General features: G+C 39.6%; 1 protein-coding gene across 2 annotated transcripts in view; it reads left to right on the top strand.

Annotated features, from left to right (window-relative positions):
• IFTAP (intraflagellar transport associated protein) overlaps positions 1-10,870 on the top strand; it is a 53,403-nt gene extending 42,533 nt beyond the window's left edge. Inside the window, exons 6-7 of one of the 2 annotated variants that reach the window (XM_084895328.1) lie at positions 3,887-4,044; positions 10,597-10,870. In XM_084895328.1, the coding sequence (XP_084751454.1) occupies positions 3,887-4,044; positions 10,597-10,764 (326 nt within the window). In that variant the 3' untranslated portion in view covers positions 10,765-10,870. The remainder of the gene's footprint in view (positions 1-3,886; positions 4,045-10,596) is intronic. The other variant, XM_084895327.1, reaches the window with a different exon arrangement.
• The last annotated feature ends 8,631 nt before the right edge of the window (positions 10,871-19,501 follow it).

Here is a 19,501-nt window from a genome sequence, read left to right as displayed (position 1 = left end):
ATACTGTATAATGAAATATGTTTACATTTGAGGGATCTGTATAAAACAGTGAGTCAGTATTTTCCAAATTTATGATGTTACAAAATCATGTGTTAGAGAAAGAACCATTCAACATGTAAGACTGACCAAGATTTTAACATGACAGTATGAAAAATTCACCAAAATGGTTTGAGATTGCACGTTGAATTTATTTTTTTACTTTATCATTTTTTGAGATCTAGTGTAGTTTCAAAGAAGAATATCCATGATTATATAAAAAGACTAGTAAAGTACTCCTCCCTTTTCCATTTATATATCTGTGTGAGACTAGATTATTTTCATTGACATCAAGTGAAACAATATTCCAAACTTGAGTGCTTAACAAGTATAGAATCTGACTTTCCTTGCTTAAAAAAGACAAGATATTTTTTTTTATCCATATAATAATACTTCTCACTATTTTCTTTGTTTTGGGAAAATAGATTTTTTTCATTAAATATTTATTTTAATACATAATGATATTTTAAATAGTTAAATAAATAAATATTTGAAAAAAGTCTCAGTCTTTAATTTATAATATGATAAAACTTCATGCACATAACCTATTTAAACTAAAGTTCTTTGAAGTTTTCAAAAATTTTTTTAAGAATAAGGACCACTGAGATAGATTATCATAGCTGGTAGCTATGTGGGGAAGATACCTGGATTACTAAAGTATTTCTTACCTATATCCTTTTTTGTCTTAGGGAATGCCCAAAATTTCAAAAAATATCTGTCATTTCTATATGACAAGAAAGGAACAGGTTGGTTAATTTAATAACTATGTCACACAGATTAAAATTATTCTTACCTAATTTATTAGATGTCAGATAGATTGCTTGCTGTATAATGTATTAGATTTTGTGAGTATAGCTTTTGACTTGCTGATTATTGACTAAATACAGAAAGACAAATGGCATGAACACATAGTTCATGAGTATTGGAAATTCTTATGATGTAGTTGAGAAAGAAGAGATTGACGTGTTTTCAGGCTTGCTGCCTACCATCAAGATTTGTTTTTGAGAGTTGGCTTGACTCCACATGGACATCAGCCAAGAGCATGGTATTTAGTGAAGATGAAAACAGGGCCTTTGATAGTTTCAGAAACAACTAAGATAGGATCAGGTTTCTTAAAACATTTCAGTTTTGAAATGTTTTATAGAGATATCACATTCCATTCCCCAATAATGAATACCATCATGTTTCTCCCAGGATTATAGAGTGGGTAAAAGATAAGGTAGCTTTCTTCATAACTGTCTTATCAGAGTCTTCTCATCCATATTGGTTTTACTCTTTTATGAATCTGTCCTCTTTAAAGTAAAGGTTATTCAATTTTGTTTTGATTATTCTCTGATTGATTATATGTGTGAAAATCTTATTCCTGTAACAAAGTTTAATTATTGAGGGTAAGGACTATACATAGTTTACATCATCCAAATGTACTATTAACACACAGATATATATATATATATATATATATATATATATATATATATATATATATACACACACACACACACACACATATATATATATATTTATTATTGATTTTTTTACAGAGTGGAAGGGAGAGGGATAGAGAGTTAGAAACATCAATAAGAGAGAAACATCGATCAGCTGCCTCCTGCACACCCCCCATGGGGATGTGCCCACAACCAAGGTACATGCCCTTGACTGGAATCGAACCTGGGACCTTTCAGTCCGCAGGCCGACGCTCTGTCCACTGAGCCAAACTGATTTCAACAGCACACAGACTCTTGATGCTTGCTGTTCAGTTTAAAAGTTGAGATGCAGGAAATTTATTTCCTATCCTTAAGTATTTATTGAGACTCTACTATGTGTAAGGTGCTGTATTAGATACCAATAGATAATGCATTTGTACATTTTGCTTTTACACTGAAGAAGCAAATGGCAAAGCAAAGTGTGGAGGACTCTGAGTCTTCTTGTTTTGAAGGAGTTGTTCCCATGGCAGTAGAATTTTTCTGAAAGAAAACTTTTTTTTTTTTTTTTTTTTTTTGCAAAATATTAAAAAGGTGAAGAGGTTTAGCAAAGGAATTACAGAGCTTTCTTCTTGGTGCCTACTATTGTCAATCAGATTTTAAATAGCTCTGAAGGCAGAATTGATTTTTATCTTACACTTGAACTGATGTTTGCACTGGTGGTCAATGGGTCTGATAGATATTGGTTTTTACATTAAGAGGCCCGAACCTTTCTCTTCTTGTCTTTGTTGTGGGCAGGCCCTTACCCAGGCTTGGACCTAGGCAGTCCTAGGCAGATACACTGAGTTTCGCTTTGAACTCATACATAGATTTATTAGAGAGTCAATCTTCCCACCAGCCTTACTGAGTTTAAAAATAGTACTTCTCTGGGCATAAAATGTTTGAGTGCACTTACCACTGACTGGCCATACTAATGAGTGATTGCAGTGACATTTCTTGGCCTTGAGTTTGGCTACTCTGATAGATTTAAAAAATATATGTAATGAAAATGCTTATTTAAAAGAAGTTTATAATGTGACATCCTGGGCTCTGCAGACAGACTGCCTGGCTGTGCCACTTTGTGGCTGTGGCACCTTCACTGAGGTTACTCTTAGTGCTTAGAGCTCATTGCCTATAAAACAGGAAGTAATGGAGCTGTTGGATTAGCTGAGTTAATGCATATATCAGCTCACAAGAGTTGACTATTATTATTGTTTTTATTCCTGCCAGTTAATCAGGTCTTATTTTATGGTTTCAAGAATTAATCATAGTAAAACCACCTTGTTCACCAATCCCTTACTCACATGCTCAGTTTCTAGGCTATGTTCTTTGTTACTGGAGTCTTATGGATTTTGTAATTATATATTTTTGTGAATTTGTAATTATTTTTTGTGTGAAGGTTGACAGCATCACAATAGTGAGAGATGTTTTTCAAGTAAGATTCAGTTTTTGAATATGGAATCATGCTCAGTTATCTCCCCATATATGCTGCCACTGGCAACGGGCAAGGCATGCCCATTGTTAGTCACTTCCAGGGAGAATGTATTCTTTCTTAAGATTGTCTTTGAGTAGCAGGCGGCATCACTGAGCCAACTGCACATTATTGGGTATCTCCTGCAGCCCTCTGGTCCCGTGAAAACTTACTGAGGGGAAACCTGTTGTGCTTCTATTTGTTTTTTGTCCTCCTTCAAGAAAGCTGTGGGAGAGCATCACTTATTTGTGATGCCTCCATGTTCTCTCACACGTGCAAGTATAAGGGAACACATCCCTTCATCATGAGCTGATCAGAAAACCAAGATTGGCTCTTGAATTCTTGTAATTGTGCTAAATAAACCGGAAACACTTTTTTGTTGCTTGCAGGTGTTGAAACTTAGAGCATGCATGCTGAATGTGACAGAGTAGTTCATTTTTCTGCTACAAGTTAAAGTTCGTTCCTTCTGGAACCATTGTTTTTAATATGCTTTTTTGTTGTTGTTGTTGTTGAAATATTGTCATATTTTTACAGGATGAAATTCAACACCCCATTTCCTTTCTCTTCTCCCCTCAGGAAAATATGGGAAAATGAGGCAAAATTAGCATCTTCTTGCCTTATTTTCCTATTGAGGTAGACAGTGGGTTGAAGGGTGAGAGACATGAACAAGTTATTCGCAAACAACATTTCTCTGAGACCTTTTGGATGGAATCTAACAGCAATAAGAGGGTAGAAATAGGTGCACCGGGGACTTCTACCTTCTAGAAAGGGGAATCTCAAAGGGGATCAGGCCTTGTAAGATGAACCTGCTCTACCTGAGCATATTTGCTTTGTTCTTGGGACCATTACAGGTTTTTAGATGATTAAGGTCAGTTGTAAATTCCAAGAAAGGATCAGTGGAATATTTTGCATCTTGCAGATGTGCCGCTGCTGCCTGGGGAAGTGGAAGACGTAAGCACCCACATTCCTCCTGGTATTCCTCCTGCAGCTGACATTCTTCCTGCTGCCGCCCAGTCTCTGACCCCTGCAGTCAACCCAAGGCCCTCAGTGGAAGGAGCAGACACGCAGAAGGACGAGGTACTCCATGATGGACTCGGATCAGTCTCAAAATCGCAGTGGTTTGGTCACTTGTCCTTTCAGAGAAATGCTCCTCTACCTGTCTCTCTTGTATTTTTTCTCAGGTTGCTTATTTGGGCCCTTCTCACGGCCATCTGTCACTATTGTATATATTTCTTTTTAAACACACAGAGAGATTGTGTTTTTTACATGGAAACTAGTTTATTTTTATTTTATTTTTATAGAATATGTTTTTATTGATTTCAGAGAGAGGGAAAGAGAGATAGGAACATCAATGATGAGAGAGAATCATCAATCAGCTGCCTCCTGCATGCCCCCTAGTGTGGATTGAGCCCTCAACCCCAGCATGTGCTCTGAATGGGAATGGAACAGTGACCAACTGGTTAATGGGTTGATGCTCAACCACTGAGCACACCCGCAATAGAAAATACTTTTATTTCATGATGTATCTCTCTATATGCCAGTGTTATCAGGGGACAGTGCAACCGAAAGGACAGAGGAAGGGGACAGATGGCTTTCTTACCTCTTTTAGTCTGCACTGGCCTTTTTTTCTTTATATTATTGTTCCTGAGGCCCTCTAGACATCCTGTATTTCTTAAGGTAAAGCAAGGCTGTTCCAGGAGAGAATCCCAACAATAATTCAGTGGTGGAAGGGATAGAAGTTTCTTTCTTTCCTGGAATAACTAATCTATGGAGGGTCTCTCATGTTAGCAAGTGGCTCTGTTCCTTGGACTCACCACGGCTCCTTCTCTCTGGAACTCCACTCTGCCTTGGGACACTGTCCTCAAGTGCATGCTGCGAGTCAGGTCCCCATCCTTCCCGGGGCGGATGAGTGCCTGGGCCGCCTGCTTCCCCAGGCTCAGAGCTCAGGGCTCCATTTCTGTTCATGTCCTATTGGCAGCCACTCAGTCACATGCTCCCACCCACCACAAGGGAGGCTGGGAAGTGTCATCCAGCTGTTTGCTTCCCCAGCAGGGTAGATGGAACTCTGCCACATGCATTCTTTCCCAAATGCACCACTTGAAAGTCATCTTTTGTCATCGTTTACAACTCTTCTGCATGTACTTGACAAAGGTGCACCAGCAGAGGCTGCAGGATGTGACCTTTAGCACCCAGTTCACTTTGACACGAAAGGGGATCAGGCACAGAGGTAGCCAAGGGCTCTCTATTATCTCTTTCTCAGAAAGCCCCTAGGATGCTTCTTGATTATTTAGTCATCAGGCACTAGCCTTAACACTTAAAGATATTTTGTTATAGAAGCAGTCGTTCATTCAAATAATCCAGACATTTCACCTTTAAATTCCCCCTGTGTTCACTGGTATGGCAGACTTATATCTTGGATGCCAGTAGGCTTATGTTAAACCCTTAAATTGGTTACCAGATAGATTGGTAGGGACAGCCACTTTTCAATGTGCTTTTTGAATTGTGAATTGTTTTTGTTGAGTAGTAAGAAACTAAAATTGCAAGGTTATTTCTGGGAGAAGTGAGTTTCTTTCAAAGACTTGTTTATGACTTCCATACAAATGATTTGACCAGCTAGTGGTTGCTACATCTGATGCCATTATGGAAATGTTTATAAAATGATTTTAGTTGATGGGTTAAAAGAAAACTCTGAATGATTTCTGGAACCTGCCAAACATCCAGTAAAATGCTATTTAAAACCCTGTATAAGATTGTATCTTCAAAAAAAACATACATTTATTCCCAGAAAATGTCAACATTTTTAAATGTTGGAATCAAAATGATATAAACATGTTTGTGTTGGCAAACTCAAGAGACATAGATGAATAACTTTTGAATATCCAGAGTGATATCTTGGCTTGGAATTTTTATTTCTAACCACCATTTGGAAGAGAAACTTTTCAGAACTGCCTAGATATCAAAATACTATACCAACTCTGCCATGGTTTAATAGTATCAATCTTATTTTAAAGCACCAAATGCCAGTATAAGACCACAAGGGCCTACCCAGGAGCTAAAGGCAGTTACCTTCTGTGACTTCAGTTTGGAAAGTTGAAAACGTATCCTGGATATCCCAACTTCCTATAATTGCCTAATAAGAATCCACAGCTTCTTAGTATGGATTAGACCAATTTAAAAAATGTTAATTTTATCACTTGTTTTATACATGTGCATTTTTCTCCTTCGAGTCAAACATTTTCCAAGAACCTTTCCGTTTCTATTTGTGAATAATTTCTTGCCTTAGTTAATCTATTTAAAGAAAGAAATTCACATTAGAAAGATGAAAAATGGTGAGTTCCTCCTCCCCATCCACAACACATTGAAGAGGTCATAGAAGAAACTTGTACAGTATTTTTTTTAATGGGAGATCTCCTGTTTTTCCAATTCATATAGGGAATTCAAAAATTTTCACCTATAAAGACAGTTTATTTACCATATTGCTTTGTAATAGAGCCTTCAGCTAAATGCTGCTGCCATTGATGTGAACATTAGTTCTGTTTTCTTTGACTTGCCTATGTGGTACTATGAATGAAAATGACTCCTCTTGTAGCAGTCCCGCTTAGAGTGAGTCACATGAGCAATTTAAGGAAACTAGCAGTGTTCTGCCAGTGTACAAATTCTATTCCCCCAGAGGCTCAAAAAGGTTTCAATTAGATTTGAAATTATACATCTGAAATCCACATATTTCAGCTCCTTAGGCAAAAATAACAAGTTAATAACTTAATTCACAGTTGTTTTCTGTTTAATAGCGGGAGACCTGGCATCCCATTGCACAAATTCTTCTCTTTGAAATAAATCAGAATTCGATTTTGCAACTAATTTGGAGTCCTTTAGCTCAGGACCCTAAGATGAACCTTCCTTGAAAGAAGTGTGCCAGAGTAGCCAACAGCTGAAATACATAAATAGAATTGCGATTTTGCTGTCTTTTGAAACTGCCATTTTGACATTCACAGTGAAGTTTTCTGAGTTGCAGTTTGTATCTAGTTTGTTCCCTCCCTCCCTCCCTTCCTCCCTCCCTCCCTCCCTCCCTCCCTCCCTCCCTCCCTCCCTCCCTCCCTCCCTTCCTTCCTTCTTTCCTTCCTTCTTCCCTTCCTTTTTCCCTCCCTCCCTCCCTTCCTTCCTTCTTTCCTTCCTTCTTCCCTTCCTTTTTCCCTCCCTCCCTCCCTCCCTCCCTCCCTCCCTCCCTCCCTCCCTCCCTCTCTCCCTCCCTCCTTCCCTTCTTCCCTCCCTCCCTCCTTTCTTTCTCTTTCTTTTTTAAAGTTAGGTTTATTGAGATCTCATTTACAGAGTAAAATTTACCATTTTTGGCGTGTATATAGTAAAAAATACTAATTAAAAAACAGGAATACTTTTTATTTATATTTAGAATCTTTAAATGGAATCATTAACATATATAGTAAAATAGTAGCTACTTTTAAAAAAAATATTATTTTTATTGATTTCAGAGAGGAAGGGAGATGAAAAGAGTGAGAGAAACATCAATGATCAGAAAGAATCATTGATTGGCTGCCTCCTGCATGCCCTCCCACTCCCTACTGGGGATCAAGCCCCAACTGAGGTATGTGCCCTTGATGGGGAATCGAACTGTGACCTTCTGGTTCATAGGTCAACACTTAACCATTGAGCCAAGCCAGCAAGGCAATAGTTACCTTTTAAGTCTTTTGTTTTATAAATTTATAAATGTTATGTTGACTTATAAATCTATAAGTACTAGAGTATTCATAATTACATATTCCCAATTACTTTGCTCTAATAACTGATTTATTACTATTCAGTCTGCAAGAGCCATTGATATATACTAAATGTGAATAAAACTCAGAATAATATGTTAATACAAAATTATAATGTCAGAGGCTTGGAAAAAACCCAAGATACATACTAGTAAAAATGTATGCTAAAATTGCTGGGTCTTACAAATAATTCATCTACACCTCCCTTCCCCAACCACTCTTTGTATCTGTATGTATGTGCATATTCTAAAAGAATGTTAGGTAGAAAGTTTACTTTTGAAATTATAGTGTAACATAAACTAAGTCTAAAGTAAGTTAGATACCTCAACTTTAGAAAGAAGTCAATTTTTTCTTCAGTTAGGTTCACTTTTTGCATTATAACATTTGTTCTTATTTCTCATACTTATAATTTCTTACATAGTTTATATTCTTTCTTGCCCTTAGTTCTTAGATGCTCATTTTCATTTGCTTCGGATATTTCCTGTCCACTCTGTTCTCTCAGACTCACTCTCTCTTTTCCTCTTTAACTTGTACTAGTCTTTCTGAGCTGGGATCAGCTTAGGTATCACTCCCGGAAGTTCTCCTTGACCTCCAGGCTGGGTTTAGTGTCCCTGCTCTAGGATCCCATTGCACCTTGTATGCACTTCTGGAACAACATTGTGTTATATTCGCTTCTTTTCATTTTGCTCAACCCCATTTAACTGTAATCTCCTGGTAGGCTGGGACTGCAGCTTTTTCATTCTAGTACCATTGCTCGCCTGTGCCTAGCACAGGGTCTGGTGATATAAAAACAAGACACAATGCCTGCTTCCTTTAACCAGATATGTAAGGCAGCAAGGATTCCGAGAGCCAGAATGCACTGGTAAAAATGGGGCATCCAGGATCCCTCAGGATGGGGCCAGGCCTGCCAGCTCAGTGTTTTTCGCTGAGGAGACTTGGAGACTGCAAGGGTGCTCACATGCAGGAAATGCACATGTTGCCTGCTTGTGTTTCTTCATTTGAGCTGCTTTCAACAGTACTACCCCATGGTCACGTTCACTGTGGCATGTAAGTTTAATCTCAGGAAGTGATCATGATCAGTCGGCTGACTCTCGCCCTGTGTTGGCTGCTCCAGACGTCATGGTATTATGTGGAGCCTTGAGTGCTTTTTATTATATACTATGGGATTTGGTTAGCTTATCTAGGAAAGCGCTTAGGGAAGACTTCCAGGTTGATTTTTCCTGTGTTTTTGGAGAAGGGGAAACTTTCCTTGAAAACTCTGGATTCACATCTTACTTCTCTTTTTTACTGACTGCATAGTCTGGGGCACAGGACTTCACTGTTCAGCTCCTTGTGAGATGGGCTGTTTGAAGATCACCGCTCCCACACGGTTCCTAGTACCGGGGCTGCCCCTTGGTGGGAACTCACTCAAGTGAGCACTCCCATCACCCTTGTCAGGACAGCACACACTTTCTAATAAAGAGGAAATCAACCAGCCTCTGAAACGCATTCCCTTGCTGGTTTTACTAAGAAAGGACGAAAGATGGCTGGGTGTTTGCTATTAACCCTGCACCCCTAACTGTGAGATTCAACTTGCCCAACGGACAGGAGATAATCTATTCTTTATGGTTGTGGGTTTTTTCTTTCTTTCACCTTTAATAACAGCAAGGTTTCTGAACGTTTTCAAGAACGTTACAAAAGTCACTCAATGAAATCATTTTCCAGGCAAGAATATTTAAAGCTGATTATGGCCGCAGGGCATTTTTTTCATTCTTGCATAAACCATAGTTTTCAATTATTTCAACATCACCATACATATTATAGAGCTGCACAGAGGTGCCGGATGAGTTCACGTGTCACGCACCATTTGCTTGGGGAGAGGCTCTTGAAGCTGTGATACAGTGAGATTTAAGCCATTTTTTTGTTTGTTTGTTTTTTGTTTAGTGAGAAATATGCTTTTTTTTTTTTAATCTACCTTCTTTTAGGAAGTGTTTAAAACACAGATTATGAATAAATAGATATAAAATTATCACACCTCTTTGCATTTACTCTGGCTTGTAGATAAATTCAGTAATATTTAAAAAATTCTTGGATAAGACAAAATGATCCTGGACTTTAAATTTAAAGGAGATACTATGTGTTTTAATTCATACTCTTATTGGACCAGGAATGATAGGTATTATCTGAAGAAGTAAATGTAATAAGTGCAGAGTACTTTTAACTTTGAAAATGTTTTGTTAAGCCCTAGCCAGTTTGGTTCAGTGGATAGAGTGTAGGCCGTGGGGACAGAAAGGTCCCGAGTTCGATTCTGGTCAAGGACACATGCCCAGGTAGTGGGTTTAGTCCCTAGTTGGGGGCATGCAGGAGGCAACCAGTCTCTCATCATTGGTGTTTCTCTCTCTCTCTCTCTCTCTCTCTCTCTGAAATCAATAAAAATATTTACAAAAAAGAAAATAGTTTTGTTGATATGTCTTTTATGGTAAATGGTAAAAATACACTTTAAGATCAGAATCTTAAGGTATATTTTTTCACACTTTAATATGAGCCTTTAGTTTTTCCATATGCCTCTAGTCCTAACACTACAGGTGGTAAAAATGTAATGAATGTGTGCAAGAGAGATTTTCTGCTTCTTGCTGTGGGAGTAATTAGTTAGTGATATTGTTCAGAGGCAGGATGGTACAAATGGGGCATTTTAAGGGGCTTACATTAGATCAAATTGAATAAGTGACTGTATGCCTTTACTTTAAAAAGGACCTAACCAGCTGAGAGAGCTGGAGTCTAAAATATGTTTAATTAAACAGTAATAGGAAATTTACATTTTTGACTTGATCTTCCTTTACAATGATTGTAAATGATTTTCCTCCTTTGCTACCTCTTGCAGACACTCGGGGATGAAGTTCAGCCCTTCAGACTTGATGAAGAATTTGATTATGACAGTGTGATACTAACCCCCAAGTTCACTTCCGCAGAGATAGAAGCCATCAAAGAACAACTATCCAAGCACAAGCGGGAGAACACAAACTCGGACTTGGAGGAACCGCGTGACTGATTCACCAAGACATCTTCCTGTTTATATTTATTTTGTTCTTCTTCAAGCAAAAATAGAATAAATGATAAACCTACTGTAAGCCCCTCTGTGGAAATGTATGTGTGTGTTGATTTGTCAGTTACTTGCCTATAGGAAGATGCTGCTAATGAGACCACAGAGATCTCCATCCTCACAGAGCTCCCTTCTGGCATCCCGTGGCTCGTAGGGGGCGATGGAGGTGGTGAGTTGGGACAGAAGGCAATGACCACTGAAGCGTCAGTTTGAAGAGAGTACCACCACTAGGTAACACAGGCATTGTAACAAAGATTGGAAGCGTCAACCCACCTTTTTTAGGCGCAAAGGACAGTTACCCATGCCAAACACATTGTAGCACAGAGAGAAGTGCTGATTATATGGGAAGGTCATTGGCCCCAGCTATCCAGACATATTGGTATGAATCTGATTGCCGAGAGGCTAGGCTTCTAGGACTGATTGGGAAAGGCATGACTGGAAAAGCAGGCAACTGAGAATTGATTCTATGTCATGTATTAAATTCTTGTACTTTGTCGCCATTGTGATAGCTACAAAGTGCAAGGAATGATCTCTGTCTGCAAAAGCATAAAATATAATTTGAAGAGGCAAGGCGTAGGTAGAAAAAGACAACTCGAGGATGTAAAGCTTCCTAGGAAGTGTTATTGTGTAGAGCACCCATTCATGCCTTAGGGAAAGGAGGATAGATGGCTGGAGGCACGGGTGAAGGGGGAGTAGTATGCATGAAGTCATTTTTATTATTGAAGGAATCCGTAACAAATCAAATGTACTCAGTCTTAATTAGTTTTCACTCAGGCCTGTGCTCATGTACATGCATATGTGTGTATATGTGTATTCATAGAAATGGCCATTTATTCCTTAGGAACGAATGTTCTCGATTTAACATTACAATGGAGTCAAGTGACTTCCACATTTATTATTTTTTTTATTTAGTCAAAAAGTCTCATTAAATACCCTTTATGTGCCAAGGCAATGGGGAAGATACAAGTATAGGTGGTCGGATGTTGTGGGGAAGACAGATGTATACACAAATAATTACAGTAGAGCCATGCTGTCTAATAGAATAGCCACTAGCTAGCTGCATGTGGCTATGGAGCACTTGAAATGTAGCCAGTGTGACAGAGGAACTGATTTTGTTTTAATCCTCACCCAAGGAGTGAGGATATTTCCATTGATTTTTAGAGAGAGTGGAATGGAGGGTGTGGGGGAGAGGAAGAGAAACATGGATGCGAGAGAGACACATCAATTAGTTGCCTCCGGCTTGCACCCTGACTGGGACTAGGGATTGAACCTGCAACTGAGGTATGTGCCCTTGTCTGGAAATTGAACCCGTGACCCTTTGGTTCATGGGCTGATGCTTTAACCACAGAGCAAAACCAGTCAGAGCGAGGAACTGATTTCTAAATGCTAATTTTATTTTAATTTAAAATACAAAGTTGATATTTGATATAGTTCTTATAAAAAATTTATACTACATTTGGAACAACTCAGGTATGTACATCTGTACTTTTTCACCTGTACTTTTATGATATGTAAATGCAGGTAAATTATTTTTGATGACAGTTAAGTATCTAAATTTGAAATAAGCTACAAATGAGAATACACATTGGAGTTCGAAGGATTAATATGAGAAACTGTGGACTGTCTCGTTATTTTTTTTAACTGATTATATGCGGAAATAATGACATTTTGGGTACACCAGGTTAAATGAAATGTATTATTAAAGTTCACCTTTTTACCTTTCAGAGGAGGCTCCTAGAACATTTACAATCACACATGTGTTTGCATGTTCTGCCTTGCAGCTCTGCAGTAGAGCGTTGCAAAAGTCCTGTGCAAGTGAGGTCCTGGGACAAAGCAAGTTGGAGTGATTTCACCTTGCCATGGAGAGCTCCGGAGTCTTCGCAGGGGAGTGGCCTTTGAGGGTGGTCAGGAAGCAATGAATTTTTGACTGCAAGCTATTAGAATTAGAATAGCTGGTCTGGGGAGATGATAAGAGCCTGAGTTAAAGCAGTGTAGGTGGCAGTCAAGGGCAAGTATTGGATTAGAGATTTGGATGTAGAACTAGCAAGGCTTGTTGACTGACGCAATGTGGGAACGAGGGAACAATTTCGAGGTTAAGAAGATGTTAGCATGCAAACTATACAGCACCCCAACTTGAGGAGGGAATCCCGTTGTGATATAATTCATAGGATCAGAGACACACTTTTGACTCAAGCTATACACAGCACTTTGGCATTTTAAATAAAGAAAAGACTTCACCATTTTAAAGGCATCTCAATTTTATGGACTTCAATAGAAGAAACAAAGCCATCCTTCCAAGCGTTTAAAAAAAATGGCATTTTCCTGTGGTACTTCATCACCTGGGCTGGGTGGGTGGCGGGTGAATGATACCGCAGAGCATTCTGTCTGCGGAGTTGGTGAATAGTGTCTTGGCTTCGGTCCTTCCGGCAATTCCTGATTCCCGCATTATTTGGGGGCAATTGTGCATCACAGCAAAAGTGACACCGGAAAATGGGTCCCCGAAAGCCTCTCAATGAAATAGTTTGTCTCGGTTGTACCGTTACTCTTGCCCTAACTAGCAACTCCTCCTCCATGACTTTCAGCTTTATGGATCCCTTGAATCGATATAAATGGCTCTTTTTACGCCGCTGGCAACCCCTAACCCAGTGCCTCTAGGAGAAGCCTGCGTGTGCATTGATTGATAATGCCTACAAGGCGTAGGTAGCGCCCCCTGGGGTGAGATTAATGCTCAGGAGAAGGTAAGGAGGTGCACCTGTACATATACACCAACGTGGGAGGGGAGAACATGAAAAATGGTCAAGTATCTTGAAATAATGTGGCATTTGCCACACAGACTAGCTTGAGTGAAGATTTCAAGCCCGCCACACTGAGTGTGGTGGTACACTGAGCAATCTTAGAGAAAAAATATTGACCGGTATTGAAATTCCTTGATTCTTGCATCAAGAATCCCCACCACCCCCATGAACAAGATGGAACTATATCCTCATTTAAAAAGGAATGGTTCTTTATCAATGGGCGACTGTATGGTTGAATTAAAATATGAAAGAGACAAAAACCAATTCATTTCATTGCTTGTTTCTTGGAAGCTGATGGTAAATAAATAGGTAGTGATTTGAATGAGGCAATCTTATTGAGAATTTTCTAGAAAAATATTTATCCAGTATGAGGAAGAGAAATTCATACCCGACCAAGGTCTGTCCAGTCCTTACCTAATATGGCCACCACTGACCTTCTTCCTCATTTTATAGCAGGTTCTGACCAGCTTATATTTGTTTTCCTTTTGCAAACACTGTGTTTCTACCACAGGGCCTTTGCTCTCACTCTTCTTTGTCCCTGGCCTTGCTTGGTCTTCAAAGGCTGGATCCTTCTCATTGTCTAGGTCTCAGGTGAGCAGTAGCTCCCTAGTGCCTCTCTCTGAACATCCAGCTAACCCCTTTTCACAAACTTTCACCCTAGTCACTGTGACTCTCGGTAAAACAGAATCCTTTATCATTTCACTGAATAATATTAATGCTCAGAAGAGTCATCAAACTTTAAAGGTGGTTTGAAAGCCCAATTCCCCTGCATCCTTTATATTTTCACTTATTCTGAGAGCATTGTGAGCCACAAGAGGGTTCTAAGCAGAGGAGGGATGTGATCTGACTTCAGTTGATGGAGGATGGTGGGAAGGGGATAAGGTTGTATTGTATTGGAGAAGGTCACCGGGATGGAAGGGTGTGCAGGGCTGGAATGTGAAGGACCTTCATACTTTTCTCTCTGGAAGTTCACAGGACTTTGCCGTCCCTGGTATTCTGAAAATGTAGACATGTGTTGGCTAGGTCTATTTTGCCCTTTGTGCTGGGCACTCAGTAGCCATTTAGTCTGCAAACCTATGTCCTTCAATTCTAGGAAGTTGTCTTGAATTGTTATTGTTGTTATTATTATTATTACTACTGAAGTTACCTTGATTTATTTTTTTGATGATTTTCCTTTCTTTTATTTTTCTCCTTTCCAGAATGTTCACTTTCTTGGATGCTGAACTTCCTAGATTGCTACTCTAGTATTTTTGTATTCTCTTCTATCTTTTACACCCTCCCCCCCCCCACTTTTTCTCTATTTTCTGAGATTTTTCCTCACTTTATCTTCCACATTTTAATTGCAATGTATTATTTTCTTTAAAGTATTTTTAATTTATTTTGAAATCTACAAAACAGTAAAGCCATTTTCATGAAAAAAGAAAAGAAAAGACAAACACCAGCAAACACATCCTTTTCAGCCAGAGTTGCATCAAGATGAGACTATTAGGCAGAAAAGGTGAGGAGAGTGTCTTATCTTTGAGAGTGCTGAGATAGTGCCTCTTGATGGTAATAAGCACTTGCACTTACTATGTTGAATGAATGAGCAATAGGAAGTGGAGTGAGATGTCAGGGAGGGTTTTGCATATCTGTCGTGCTGTAGAAAGCCTCAGATGTGATGATGTGGTAGCTAGGTGAGAGCTAGGAACCCTGGCACAGAGGGGAGAGATGCATGAGGGTGCTGGTTCTCTGGCTAGGTTGCCTTTGGTATGTACAGAGCATTCATGTGTCAGGAGCTCCATCCTCAAGAGCAGATCCTCCTGGTCCCGATGTTCCTGTTGCAGTGTTGTTTTGCCTCTGTAGTACCTTCTCTGTATCCCCCCTTGCCACTCTTCAAGCCTTCATTTTTACTTACCCCCTTCTGGGAGTCTTCTTGCTTCCCAATTAGTCTCTAAATGTCTCTATTCTCTCCATTCTAGCTTGTTTTGCACATTGATTTCATATGAATCTTCATGTTGCTATCTTGTTTCAAAACCACCACTAGCTGCTTGTTATCTATTGAATTTGTGAAAACCTCTTAATTTAGCATTCAAGGCTCTTTTCCCATGGACCCCCCATGCTACACTGACTACCTGTGGCTCCTGAATGTTGCCTTCCACCTTCACGCTTTTCTTCTTACTGTTCTTTCTTTCTGGATGATCCCCCTTCATTTCTGCCCCGTGAATTTCCCCTCATCCTTTATGATGCACCACAGGGGTTGCCTCCTTCATGCAGCCTTTCTGATCCTCCCAACCAGCTTTAAGTTCACCTTCCCCAGAACCTTGCTATCATTTTGTAACACTATTGGTGCTCCCAACCTTCTGCTCATATCCTCGCCATTGGTGTACATACAAGTCTTCCCATCTGACCCCGAGGGCAAATACCAAGTCTCATTCGTCCTTACATATTCAGCTAAGCGCTGTCGCTTGCTCGTTATGGTTCTCACCACTGACCTCATTTACTTCCAGAGCCCAGGTGGAGTGCTGACAAAATGGATCCCATTCCCATTTTTGTATTCCACCAATATTTATCTAGTGTCTGGTTTCTTGGTTACAGTTTATTATAGAAACGAATAATTAATGCCATGATTTATTAGCCTATGGAAAGTATGGTAAAGAAACTAATGCAAAATGTCTGCACAAGCTGCACCAGGATGATTTATTGAAGTGAACAATCAGAAACAAGCAATTCTATCCAGAGAAAAGTGGGAGAGAAAAAAAAGACCAGCAGTATAATTCTACTGTAAGTAAATTTTGCATAAAGGGAAATAGAAGGACATTTTAGCATCCCAATAATGGCAAATCCGTAGTAAAAGTTATGGTACATGATATATAATTATAATACTTTTTCACATTTATAAGAAATGTGCAGTGTCTTTAAAGAGGTTTTGGTGTTGGTTCCACTTCAGATGGTAGTAGATTATCTCCATTGTGTGCACTTAGAGTATTGACATCCACGTTAAGATAAAAGAGTAAATTCAGCGACTCTCCAAACTGTATTAATATTGGCTATGTTCTCAGAAGAACTTAGCATCAATTTTAGTTGAGCTTGAAAAATAGTTTCAAAGGACAGCTTATGTGCAAGTGGCGGTAATGGCGCTTGAAGTAATTAGGGTGTTTAACAACCAGGCAGAAAAAAAAACCCACTAATTATTCTCATCTTTTTTTTTTTTTTCCTTCGAAAATATTTTAATCATACAGATTGAGACTTGAAAAAATACATGCCATGGTATCAGATATCCTTGCAAAATGTAATTTTCTAAGTCCGCTGGGTTTAAATAGGTTAGTGTCTCAGACTTGCAGAGGATTTAGGTTTGGAGAACAAAGGCCAGCTGATTCCTGAAGAGACTCAGTTCCTGAAGACTAGTTTAAGCCTTTCTTTGAATGTTTTGGTTACTGTTTTGATGCATTTGACACTATTTTTTTTGATGAATATGTGTGTGTGTGTGTGTGTGTATGTGTGTGTATGTATATATATATATATATATATATATATATATATATATATGCATATACACATAATTTTTCAGTGAATCCAACTTACTTTCAAATCTAAGTTTTATAGATTAGTCTGTATTGCTTTTTTGTTTTGTTGAAATTGAGTTTGATAACATTTCTCAGGGGAAAATCATGCAGCTTTTGTCTTTGTTTAATGGCCTTCTTATTTATTGTTCTGGCCTTTGGGCTTTGCCTGTAGCATCTGTATCTGCCTCCCCTATCCCCACACCCATCCACAAGGTGTAAGTAGCAACGAGAAATGCACACTGGCTGTTGTTTGTGTTTAAACAGCTGAACACCTGGCTGCTCACATGCAGGTGCACAGAACTCTGGAGAAGGGATTTTAAGACAAAGAGAAGAATACATGCATGTTTTGAGAAAGGGTTGGGTGCTGAGCTTGAGATTCTTCTGTGTTCAAAACACAGTAGGACCCTTACATGTCAGTGGCTATGTGAAATGTTAGTCATAGTGTTTCTGGACAATTTCTTTATTTACATCATGGCTTCTGTATTTGTCAGTGTGAATGAGTCCATTATATCTTATTATTGATATTGTCCTCAATTTATAAGGATGACAAAGAGTGTTCCATAGTCGATACCCAACGTGATCAGTTCTCATTGGGCTGAGTTAAGGTCTAGTGTGCTGTGTATCAATAAATAGCCAGTCCAATGCTGTCACAATGAGAAAAGAAACTTTGTGAAAACTGCTTCCATGCTTATTTTCTATAAATCTGACCATCATTACATCCTCAGCAATAACTGATCAAAGTAGAAAGTATTAAGAGTATGCTAAGTATCAATTAGGTGTCATACTTTCAGCATCATCTTAGGTGAACTGTGGGAAAAGGAAAAACCACTTTACAACATCATAGAGAGGAAGATTTGACACAGGACAGAGAAGTCAATGCAATATCCCAGGGAACCAGGTAGTGACCCAGTAATGCACGAGCTCAGTGGTTGGCAAACTCATTAGTCCACAGAGCCAGTTATCCATAGCACAATGATTAAAATTCCTTTTGAAAGCCAAATATTTTAAACTTAAACTATATAGGTAGGTGTACTGTTATTAACTTAAGGTACTCCTAAGCTGGCCTTTGCTAAAAACTCAAGGCGCCAAAGAGCCGCCGGTGACTTGCGAGCCGCAGTTTGCCCACCACTGCATTAGCTCTGCTTGTTGCTGCAAATAGTGCATCGGCCTTTAATAGCTAAGAAGTGAAGCCAATAAACATTCTTTCTACTTTCTATATACAATATAAGTGGAGCTCCATGTTCTTTGGAGAGAGATGGCACCAATGGCAAATACCTGTATATGTTTGCCTTTCCCTGCTGATCCCACTGCCTCGTTAGACGCTTTGCTACCCCACAGGTGGCACATGCTCAGCTTGTGGTGGCGAAGGGTTGACATCAAAGGCAAAAAAAACCCTTGAAATCTATCCCTCGCAGCCCACAAGAGCAGCTCCTCTCCATCACAGCGATGAGAGCCGGTGATAACGGGGGCATTCCCACCACCGTGCTCTCTGTTGTGGGCAGCCGGCAGTTAACACAGGTGGGCGTAAGGTGCTGCCCTTCTTTTGAAGGTTAGCTGTCGCAGGGGATTGCCTCCTCCCTGGGATCGGGGCCCTGCTTTGGTCCAGGAGGCTGCTTCTGAGAAGTAACCAGGTGGTGAGTACCTGCCCAGAAAATCAGAGGTGGCTGTCCAAAGACCCACTGACACTCAAGAGCTGCCAGGCAAGGTGGCGAGTCTTTGCAAAGAGTGTTGGATGGCTGAGCAGCTGGCTCATCTAACTCCTCCCCTGAGCTAGACAGGAGGGAGGCTGAGCCTGTTCCACTTGGGGTGGGCACCGCCAAAGCGACTGAGAAGAGAAGCAAGTGTTAAATGGGTCTGCCATTCACCGAGCAAACATCATTTCGTTTAAATTACACTGTGTTATTTTTATCTTGATCCACAACCAAATGGAACTCATTGTAATACATTTTCCCTTACAAGATAGTTGGCTCATTAATAAAATCCTAGGAAGGAGACTAGGGTAAACAATGAACCTCCCACACATGAACACCATCATGTACTAAACGTTCTTTTTTCTTTTCATCAAAATCCTCCATGTAATTAAATCCCAAGTAAGTCAGCAAACAAATCCCTCGGCTTCTTTTATTGCCCCATGTTTGAAACGAATTAGTTTTGTGTTTTTTTTTCATATTGCTAAGTAGCAACTAAGCACACACTTCTGCAGTGTTGAAAGTTTTCCTGTAGCTAAGTTAAAGACCCTAAGGTGGGAACAGGCTTCGTGACCAGAGGGACATGAAAACCTATGTGGCTGGAGCGTAATGAGGGCAGGTGAGGGAGGCAGAGGTTGCTGGAGACCAGGTGATCAGGTCG

This window comes from Pipistrellus hanaki (genome assembly GCF_964339955.1).
Source record: "Pipistrellus hanaki genome assembly, chromosome: 9".
In the NCBI taxonomy this organism is placed as follows: Eukaryota; Metazoa; Chordata; class Mammalia; order Chiroptera; family Vespertilionidae; genus Pipistrellus; species Pipistrellus hanaki.
The sequence above is the reverse complement of the archived record's forward strand: the minus strand, read 5'-3'. Positions and strand labels throughout refer to the sequence as shown.